General features: G+C 40.9%; 1 protein-coding gene across 2 annotated transcripts in view; it reads right to left on the reverse strand.

Annotated features, from left to right (window-relative positions):
- Nucleotides 1-10607, reverse strand: part of fmn2a (formin 2a) — a 37665-nt gene extending 27058 nt beyond the window's left edge. For both annotated transcript variants that reach the window (XM_055029652.1, XM_055029651.1), the window contains exons 1-5: nt 10477-10607; nt 7405-9598; nt 5702-5859; nt 3206-3337; nt 374-1128 (exon numbers count right to left, since the gene is read on the reverse strand). In XM_055029652.1, coding sequence (XP_054885627.1) covers nt 374-1128; nt 3206-3337; nt 5702-5859; nt 7405-9550 — 3191 coding nt within the window. In that variant the 5' untranslated portion in view covers nt 9551-9598; nt 10477-10607. The remainder of the gene's footprint in view (nt 1-373; nt 1129-3205; nt 3338-5701; nt 5860-7404; nt 9599-10476) is intronic.
- Between the last annotated feature and the right edge of the window lie 441 nt (nt 10608-11048).

An 11048-nucleotide genomic window follows, 5' to 3' on the forward strand; every position in this document is an offset into this window, starting at 1 on the left:
CAAAGCTGTTTTCTAAGTACATATTTGTCATCTTTTGGAAACTACAAATCCTCGTAATACACTCATCTAGACCATCAGTCAACAAACTTAGAATCGAGTTTCTCACTTGCAGCAGAAATTGTGAGATTTATTTTTAGCAGCCGTTCATTCAGCTGCATTTTTTTTCGAGCCCAAATAGGGGAAGAAAACCTGGTTAGAGTCAATCCTGCCCTAACCACAACGCCTGGACTGCATTGCTTTCATTTTCCACAAGGTTAGCATCTCCATTACCATCACATCATGTGGCTGATCTTTATCTTAAGTGGACATGTTTCCTCTCAAAAATCTCTACTGTTAAAATGTCTGTGTGCAAATGATCCATATCTGCCCTTACTTTTTAGCGTGCAGCTGAATGCGGGTCCAGTAGAGCGGCTTCATTGGCTTGGGGGGCTCTATCACGGCTTTGGCAGGGGTCGCTTCCTGAACCGCCAGGGAAGAAACGGGACCTGGAGGTGGAGGGATGCAGCCTGGAGGAGGGGGTCCCATTCCCGGTGGAGGAGGTGGTGGAGGAGGGGGTCCCATTCCCGGTGGAGGAGGTGGTGGAGGAGGGGGTCCCATGCCTGGTGGAGGAGGTGGTGGAGGAGGGGCAAAACCTGGTGGAGGAGGGGGTGGTGGACAAGATCCAAAAGCAGGTATGGGAGCAAGTGGAGGTGGAGGCGGAGGTGGAGGAGGAGGGGGCATGCCTCTCGAAGGTGGAGGGACAGCAGAAAGAGGGGGACTTTGGGTGATGCTGTTTTGCTGCCTCTCTTTGCAGGTGCACACAAAGCTTTCTGTGGACTTGAAGCTTGAAGATTTGACTGAAAACGTCTTGGGGCCAATTCCTCCATTTAAAGATGCGTCAAATTTAAGCCCCTCATCCACAGGTGAAGTTTGAACAGATGCCTCCAGTCTTTCTACCCTTTTCTGCAAAGCCTTGGGTTGTGCATTTCCCAGAACTTCCACGCTGTCCTCACCGCTCTTTGGCAAGGAAGGCCGATGAAGGACAGCGATCTTACTCTGCAGCTCCTCAATTTTCTTCTCCAGCTGAGGGATGAGGCAGTTTTCATCCTCTGAAGATGACTGGCCTGACTTCAACCTGCTGAATTCTGTCTGTCAATGGAAGACAAAAAAGAAGAAAAATAGGAAAGAAAATTAAACAAATACAAATTTAAAGTTGATACAAAGACCCCAAATAAATAAATACATAATAATAATAGTAAAATAAAAGTGTTAATCTGTCAGATTTCTGTGTTATAGTTTCTGGCTTAAGGTCAATTTGCCACTTTGTATCCCCATTTTTTTGCACATTGTTATTGTGTCCACTTAAAATTCCTTTCATAATCATGAATTTACTTCTTGCTACACATTTTGCACATCATAAAAATAATTGTAAAAATGCGCTAATCCCGCAGAGTTCAATATCTGTTAATGCATTAACAGATATTCCTGAACATCTGAAGACTCTTCACTTGGTGGACCCACAGTTGAACTTGTCATTCTGAAAAACACTGCATTAAATTTTAAGGCCACAAACTTTGCTGATGTGACCCAAGGGACAGAGAGTCGTGCCTCAATTAGTTACCTCGACTTTTTTATTTCACTGTTCTTGAAACCATGGACGTCTTCTTTTATCGTTTCTCTAAACAAGCCTGACCTCTGGTGGACAAAAACAGCTATCAAGACGTTGCAGACAAACCACAGAAATGTGAGTAGGTCAAAAAAGGACATCAAGTCGAGTACATTCCTGAACATTGAGAACAAGTAAAAGCCATAAAGCAGGAACATTTTCACTGTATAGTCCATAATCACATGGTTATTTTTAACTGACCAAGAACAATTCTCATATTCAAGACTCAGAGTAGTTCCTGTCCTATATTTGTGCTCACCAGATTAATTCTTGTACCCTTAAATACAATTCCCAATTATTCACCACTTTGCTTTGATCCCAAAAAATATGCTATATTGCAAAACCATCGGCTTGTCAGCCTTCATATAAATTATTCCATAGCGATTATCCATCATATTAATCTGAAGAGATTACTATGATGTTGATCCGTCCTTTGCAGCTCTTATAGCTCCTGCTCTTCTAGATGCTTTATAAAAAATGTAAGAGTGTATGTATTTTTTAACCATTCTTTCAGGAACAGATTTACTGAGGTCAGACAGTAACTTTGGATGAGAATACTTGGCTTGCATTGTCCATTCTATTTAATCTCAAATATGCTCTTTACAAACTCAGGACTCAGGGTCAGGCCAGTAAAGGCCTGTCATACAAAGGTCAAGGTATTTATGGATCTTGTCGTGTAAACTGGTTCACAGTGATGTTCAGTCTGTCCTTAGACTACCTCAAAGTTAGGAACATAAAATTGTCTCAAGTGTCTTGGTTTGCTGAAGCATTGACAGTATTCCTTTCTAGAACTGAGGGGTGGAGGTCCACTCCTGAAAATCAGCTTCACACCATAATCTGTGCTTCACCAAACTTTTAATGCCTGACAGCATGCAGCCAGGCAAGAAGTTATCGCCAAACTCCTCAACAGGATTGGCAGCCAGAGAGGCAGAATATGTCCTCTAAAGAAGACATCTCCACTGTAGAGTCCAGTTGGAGTGCTCTTCATGCTGCTGCATCTGACCGTTTGCAAAGCACGCTGTACACCATTACGCCATACATGGTATGGCGTAATGGTTACACAAAAGTTACACACAAAAGTTTTGACACCATGCTCTTGAGCTCATCTCAAGGCCACATAAAGTTTGGAGGTCTGAGAATCTTTTGAACCAGTGACATCGTATAATAGTACCATGGTTTCTGAAAGTGACTCACTTGCAGGGTCAGCGTAGATGATGAGGTGCTGGATTTTAAACACTTAAGTGCATTAAAGTGATTGGAATCTGCATTTAATTACTTTGAGAGGTGAGTACACACTTCTGACAATATAGTGTACAATTACTTTTACCATGTCAACTTTTTCAAATAGGGAACACTTTAGAGGCATATGAGAACTTCTGAGAGACTATAAATGCCAACTGAAAAGAAATCGCCTCCTCTTGGTAAAAGAGGTTTGATTTTATGCTTGTTTTGCCAATATTGTAAAATTGTGTAAAAAAGAAAAGATACAGTTTGTCTTCAACTACGTTTTGACAGTCACAGACTTGACATTGTGCGAGGGACAGGGGCAATGTAACTAACCTGAAAGTGCAGTGCACCGGACGGCTTGGGCGATGAGCGGTGCAAAGGGGATCTCAAACCTCTCCCATACAGCTCCCACAAGTGGGAAGACACCGGGAGGCCCACAGATGCCCAGGTGTACAACTGCTCCTCCTACACACAATTTAAAAAAAGAAACAACATTAATGACACTTATACACCTCCTTAAATTATAGTCTGATTTGGAACCAAGGTTATTTTTTTCCCTACTAATGGAAACGTTCAAACAATGGCTCAAGATGCTGATGCAGGAGAATAATCTAATGTTTAAGCCATTATATGTCTACATATTAATCTTTTCTGTTCTAAGGTGAAAACTCCCTTAGCAATTGCAATTATATGGACTCATATTGCAGAGGTTTACCAACTTAAAATATTTTTCCATCAAAAAAAAATTTTCTTATAAAGCCATTAGGTAACAACTGAGAAAGTTTTTTTTTTGTAAATGTCTTGATATTTCTGTCCTTAGCCATGCCAAATAACACTAATTCATGCTTTCTTGCAATGAATATACAATATGAGTTTAAAACTACTTTGTCCACAGATGTAAAAATACATTTATGCTTCAAATTTTTTATTTAGCCAATTAAAATAAGAAAGAAACATAACTGTTATGGTACGACATATAGCAGGCATTTTCTGCAAAGGGAAGTTTCAACTTGAAACCAACAGGCTCACAGTGTCCTAAAGTATCTCAGAACATTAAGAAAAACTTGAAACAAGAAAAGCGCATGTGACAGTAGATGTAACTATTTTTGGGAAAAAAAAAGGTAGCTAGCTATGCTGTATAAATTTGGAAAAAATAAATGCTGTAAATTATAATTTTCCTATCATTAGCAACAAAATCTTGAAACCCATTTTCACAGACTGAAAAACACACAGTCCATCTTTGCAAGACATCCATCTCTCTCTCAGAATACTGGGAAAGTATTCTGAGAGAGAGAATACTCTCCCAGTATTCTCTGGGAATACTGGGAGAGTAATACTGGGAGAGTAATACCGGGAAATACTCAATGTTAGGTTGTGTGTGACACAAATGGGCACAGATTCTTTGATGCTTATTGCATTCATGCTCAGATTGTGCCCTAATGTGTGACGTGTTATTCAAAGATGGTGAAAAATCTTAAACTGAACTGACTTTCATGCAGGACTTTGTGCTGAAAAATTTAATATAAATATTCCCATTGAAAAGCGGATTAGAAGGATTAGATTTTGGGTAAAACAAGGGCAGCAAAGAAAAGCGTTTAATTTTTGTCAAATGTGTTAACTCGCGCAAGTGGTCAGAATGTTGCACCTCCAAACACATCAGACCAACTTTCAATCAAAAGCTCACAAGGGTTGTATTTTGCAATAGGTAAGTTGCCATGCCCCACTTCAAAGTCTGTACTTTCGACGGCAATAGTAAAGGTTATTCATGGTTGAGCTGAATAATGCAGAACTCCAGGGCACAGCCAGAGCAGTGACAACTCTGTCCAGTCGTGTCATGATGAGCTTTTTATGGGGAACTACAGCCTGAGCCTAAGGCACGTGGAGTCGTTACATAACGCAGTCAGCAGATGGGCTACGCAAGCACAGATGCATGCTTGTGTGTGAGCAGGCGAGACTTTATGAGCATTAGAGGGAGTCCGGTCAATCCAACGCTGCCAAACGCCGCCAGTATCACAGTTTGAGGCTGGCCTTTTGTATCAGAGTATCTCTAATACACTCCTGCATGTAAGCAGTGGCAGAATTTACGATGAAAAGAATTCGATAGTGACACTCCTAGATATGACAACAACATGTACACCTAAGTACACCTGTAAGTGAACCTGCACAGAAAAAGAGTTGGTGAGGGCATACTCCAAGAACACACAACAATGCTGTTCTGCTAGAGGAATCAGCTGCCTGAATGAAGTGCCTTGACAAAAATACCCCGACAAAGTCAGTAAGTAAATTAGATGCCTCAGTGATTCCATCTCTGCCGGAGCAGAAATGGAAAATAACATTCATGAAGTCAGCTCACATGATTGGGTCGATCTGCATGCATCCCTGGTCTTTCACTAATAAAATTAAATTTGTCTGACAGGAAACGGCTATGCAAACTGCTTTATATCTGCATTAGACATTGCATGTGGAAAATAAGCTGAAAAAAATATTGTTATATTAGTGCGAACATGTCATGATCATGTGCTCTTTCAGTCACATTACCTCACACTAATTTGGTTTTATAAGCAGAAATTCTGTTTAAGGGAAGTACAGGGAATATTTTCCTTCTGGCAAGGAATGTCATACTTGATTGCAGAAAATAAAAGCAGTGAAATTCTATCCTCTTGTCAAAAAGAAGATAGACAAAAGGTTTAAATGTCTGTATATGTGCACTAAAAATATTATCTGCCTGGCTAATTTTACAACATCAGTGGAAAGGGTAAAGCCAAGCTAATAGAATTAGCCTCATTTCTGAAAAAGTGTGTGATGGCAGAACAAGTAGAGTGGGCTTACACTGAAGACTATGGAGACGGTCCCATCACTAAGGTGTTCTGTCTTGCTGTCACTGAAGGGGTGCAGCAGGCCATGGGCAAGCATTCGGTGACACAGTTCTTTTGCCTCGTCATCTGCATCCCCATGGTGTGTGCAGAGCTTTTCCAACAGAGTCTGACCTGACAACAGAACAGAGGAGGATGAAACTGAAAAACAAGCTGAACCGTCGCTCTGAACCCTTTGTTTTAGTTTGGGATTAGCAAGGAACTGAACAGACACTTTGCTAATCCAGCTAGTTTGGCAAGTTTCAAATTTAGATGCGATAATGAAACACCTTCCTGGGCAGACTCTGCTCACACATGCTGAAGCAAGACACCAGAGATGTTAATTGCTACTAAATGTGTGAACTGTTGCGAACAAGTTCTGATTAAAAGATTTAAGGCATTTAAATTGCAGCATAACAAAGCTAACTGCTTTTATTGCATCTAAATATTGTACACATCAAAATGAGTAAGTAGACATAATATAGGTTTACTACAAAGTGAGAATCAAAGACTTAATACAAAAAAATAATAATAATAATTACATTTTTGTAAGATAATTGGTAATTTCCAGCAAAAATGCATCCTTTTTTCTGTTGCAGGTCAGCAGATGTTTTGAAGGACTGGAACGAATATTCACTGTGACATTTTGAATGTAAACCATATAGTTTTTTCCCCAGCACATTACAGTTGTGTGCTGAAATAAAACTATATTTTTGGAACTCAAATCATATTTGTCTGTATAGCTGCCAAGCAAGTACATCCATAGATGATCACTCTGATCCGTATTGTGTATTTGAGAACATCAATGTAACTCGGAATGGGTGCAATGATCACAGCAGTTTGCCTGGTAATCCCTGTGTGGTGTTTTAATATTAACTCACTCACCACCATGACCATAAACAACACAGATTATTTCAAAATCTGTATGAAATTTTGAATTCTGCATTTATTTAAATTCAGATGCTTGGACTAAGAATCTAGATATCAAGATCTCTAGAAACCATACAATTGTGAGTTTCATTGGCAAAATAAATAACCTCTCACCAGACCTTGTTTCTGTCCTGCAGGCAAACTGTCGCATGTGTTTAACACCCACTAGTGCACATTGATGAGTTCACGAGAGGCCATGTGTGTTTTTATGTCTAAGCTAGTGGAATCAGAGGATTTCATTGCCATGGGTGGGGAGGCTGAAGATTTGTGTGCCTAATGCATCAGAACAAAAACACATAAACAGCTGAACCTCTGAAAGACCCCACAGCCGAGAAAAGAACACGGCATCATGTATGTAGACTGAAACATCTACTCTGCAAATATATGTCAGTGAAGAAATCTATCTGGTTTAGTAAACTTAAAAATAAAAGTAATAAAAAACAGCTGTGCTTAAAATTCATATTTCAAAAATTCCAAATGTAAAAATGTAGTGATAACTGAGTAAACATTTTAAATACAGTTTAATTGGCAGGTTCCTTAACTGTAACTTAAAAAAAAGGAAACAAATAGAAAAATATAACAAAGGAAATGTTTTACTTCCAATAATGATTTAGAGTAATATTAGAGTAATTGCAACATAACTCCTCTGATATGGGAAACTGTAGTTTTCTGGCTAAAACAGGAGACATGACAGATATGGACTTAGTTTTTTTTCTACAGTTGTACAGTTAACTAGAATATATGACTCACCAGAGAAGACATCAAGGTAGGGTGTTGTGGAGGATCTCTTGCCATAATGTGCCCTCTTTGAGCCAAGAGTCCAATAAGTCCCCACTGAGTGACTTTTCTCTGGGGTCTCCTGCTCTGGAGACTTTGCTAACCCACTGTGACTCTCTCCCAAGTCCAACTCTGCTGACCAGTCTCCAGAGACTCTATGAGGTCCGGTAATGGAGCTTGACCTGTGCTTGCGCTTTTCAAAGCCATCAAGCTTGCTGGATTCCAAAGAAGGAGTTGTGGCCTCCCTTTTCCTGGGCACATTGGGACTAGTAAGCGGGGATCCAACAGGAGATGTGAGCTGCCTGGTGGTGGTCTTAACATATGATGGGTGGACTGGAGGGTAGAGTTTTACAGTGGAAGGAGAGGTGGCAGATGTTCGTCTAGTCAGAGATCCAGGGACGCAGTCAACCATCAGGTGACTCACAGACATGCTGCTCTTCCTCCGTGTGAGTGGCAGAAAATCTGGTCTAACAGTTTCCTCATCATCCCTTGCAAGTGAGAGATCCAAACTGCTCGCACTCTTGTGGGTTCCAGCTGGGCTTGTTCCAGGTGATACTGGATCCAGACGGACACATGGCACACATGCTTTTCTACACTCTCGACCGTGGACTTGACTGTGCTGTGGCGGTACATCAGGGCTCTCGAGATCATCCTGGGGCTCTTCAGCACTCTCGTATGAAGTAGTTGCGGTTGTGTCCTGGAAGCTGTAGTCGCTGTTGGTTTTTGGAAGAATGCTGCTCCCGCTTATTTCTGTGTCCAGAGCAGAGGATGGTGCTGCACTTTCACTCGATGAGTTTCTGGATATTGGTATGTCTGTACTTTTAGTCTCCATTTTTCTAAGTGCTTGAGCTACATTTTCACACGGAGACAATTTTTCTTTTTCCAAAGTAAATAGCTGTGGAGATATGTTTGTCTCCAAGACTTCACTCACCTTACTGGTCAGCCCTTCAGATGCAGGCCTAGGTAATGTTTCTAAAACTCTGATGCTGGCTATACATTTTTCTTGAATCGCCTGCTGGATATCAGAAAGGAGATCCTCAGTTTCAGCTGCAGCTGAGTGAAAACTGTACAGGTCGGTGTCTGACCCCGAGCTTGTCTTGCGGCCAAAGTCCTCCACAGACTGCCGACTCTCTGCAGTCAAACGGCTCAGATCTCCCTCGACATCCGACACCATGCCCACCTCATCGGGGGAGAAATTTGCTTCTGTCCCAGTCTTAAGCTCATCCTTGCCCAGATGCACTGACTTCCCGGTTTCCAAAGTGTCATCCTTAGACAGACCTTTTACTTTGGATAGACTTTTTCTAATCTTCATGCCAGAAAACACAGAACCTTTTGACTCAGGCTTTATTTTCTTCTTAGCACTGTGTTCTCCTCCTTTACTTGCCTTATTGTTGGACTTTTTAGATTGTTTATCCACCTCTCTTTCATCAGCTTCACCATCACAGTTGACATCTCCTGCAGTTCCACCACTTCCTCCTCCTTTCTTCTGCTTCGTCTCCTGGCTCCCCATATTCCTTATCAGGCGAACACCCTTGGCTAACAGGCCATGCTGCTGGGCCTGAGGTGGGGGATTCTGGGCTTCCCCATGGTCTACCACTGATGCTGCTCCTTGTTTGGTCCAAGTTCTCCCAGATCCAGTTAATCCTTGCTGTCTTCCCACCACAGCTGACAGCAGATGTGAGGATGATGCTGGCTCCCCCAGCACTGCTGCTCCCGATGATGACGATGATGAGAGGAGGAGGAGACTGGCACTGTCAGCCACAGGCTCCCCCCTCCTTCTCCCCTGCAAAGCCTCAGTCGTTCTCTGATCCCTTCTCTCCTTCAGCCCCTCCTTTCTGTCCCCGTCTGTCTGTGCCGGCTTGCATAACGGGTTGCTGATCGAGCGAGCAAGCCGCTGCTTGGGGGTCTGCTGCCCTGCTCCAGTTTCAACCGAGCTGGGGAGAATGTGCTTCGGAGTTAGCGGCTGATGCTCTAAAATGCACTGTTGTTGATCCAAGAGCGATTGCTGTTTATGGAGGATGTGGGTCACGCTACTCTTCCTCCTGCCTTTGAAGGTGGATGTAAAGAAACTCTCCTTGAGGAAGGGAACCTGGGTCTCCACTGTCTTGATAGTGTGCATTATGGACACTTTGGCTTCATTCAGAAAGAACGAGATCTGTACAGACTGCTGTAAATAAAGAAGTAAAAAAAAAAAGACAAAAAAATAGCATTGAATTAACTTAAAATATTTTAAGTCCAAACTGCATAAACAGACTCAGACATACTGGTTAATTTTGAAAATGTCCAAAGTTTAACTTCTGTCATCTAAGAATATGCTAATGCATGTCAGTGTCAGGAGTTCCTTAGACTAACTACATATTTTCCTAAATGGTAGTGGTACCTAACCTTTTGATTTTTAATTAAAACATTACATACTAATATGTTTTTTTTTCTGTCTGTGATAATAGATCTTCATATTCAGAGCAAAATTAATATTAAAGTAGATGCGCAGATGACATTGCTGGTGACAAAATAAACCAAGTGGTCACTTTTATGCTGGAAAATTTGTGAAATTTGAATAACATTTTGGTAATATAGGATAAAGACCAGTGACTAAGCCTTGTGCTGGATTTATCGCAAACCTTGAGAAATGGTTTGTGGGTTTAACTGATTTGTTTTTTAGCCCATTACCCCCTGAACTTATTTAAATGTAAAAAGTTGAATGCTGAAATATACTAGCATGAACACAGAAGGGCTTCTTTCTCAGGCTCCAAGTTAATCTCTTTGTCAAAAATAAATAGGAGGTAATGAAGAGTAGCATTGACAGGAGTAAGCTGTCACAACAATATCAGTTTAGAGAATTAAAGGAAAACTCAAAGAAAGTGAAGCCAATTAAGCATGATAGTCATGCTGTGGTGCATTCTTATTTTTCTTCTGTGCAACACACAGGTCCATTTATCAGTTCTAGGACTCAATCAATAACCAGTCAGAGTAATTAGCTAAATAATAAAATTTGGTTAAATGCTACAAGTCGTACAAATGGAACAGATGCAGAGTGAGATTCACCGTTTAGCACGGCGTCTGCTTTTATCTTCACTTCGTTTGGCACCCCCTCTAAAAGATGTTGACTTTACTTCATCAGTTTCGGTTTGTTTCAGTTTGTCTCCAGACTTATCTGTTGTGGTTATGTAAGCATGCAGCAGAGTGTGTCTGTAAACAAATAAAAGAAATAGAGGAAAGACACCGAATCATATATCTATAACAGACCAACAAAATAAAACTTCACACCTGGCATTAAATCCCATTTTGAGCAATTTGGTAGCACTTACTGATTTTCTTGAAAGTAAATGTGTTCCCATGTCAGAGTTGGCTATCAACTGAACAACCATTGAGACATTAACACAGATGAAAAGCATCAGTCACTGCTTTACAGTGTGACATACAAGAGAAAATCTTTCAAGCTTATTATTAGTTTCAAGATTGTTTATCTATAAAACAGCACTGCAGTTAAACAGCTGAAAATTCACTTTTCTCAATTTATTTATTGTACTTGGAAGTGGGCATTGAAGATTTGGGATTCTGTAGCAACTATTTGAGAACAATCAGCAGCTTACAAATAGTGGATAACAAACCAGTTT

Source organism: Poeciliopsis prolifica, unplaced genomic scaffold (assembly GCF_027474105.1).
Source record: "Poeciliopsis prolifica strain line A6 unplaced genomic scaffold, Auburn_PproV2 SCAFFOLD005, whole genome shotgun sequence".
Taxonomy (NCBI): domain Eukaryota; kingdom Metazoa; phylum Chordata; class Actinopteri; order Cyprinodontiformes; family Poeciliidae; genus Poeciliopsis; species Poeciliopsis prolifica.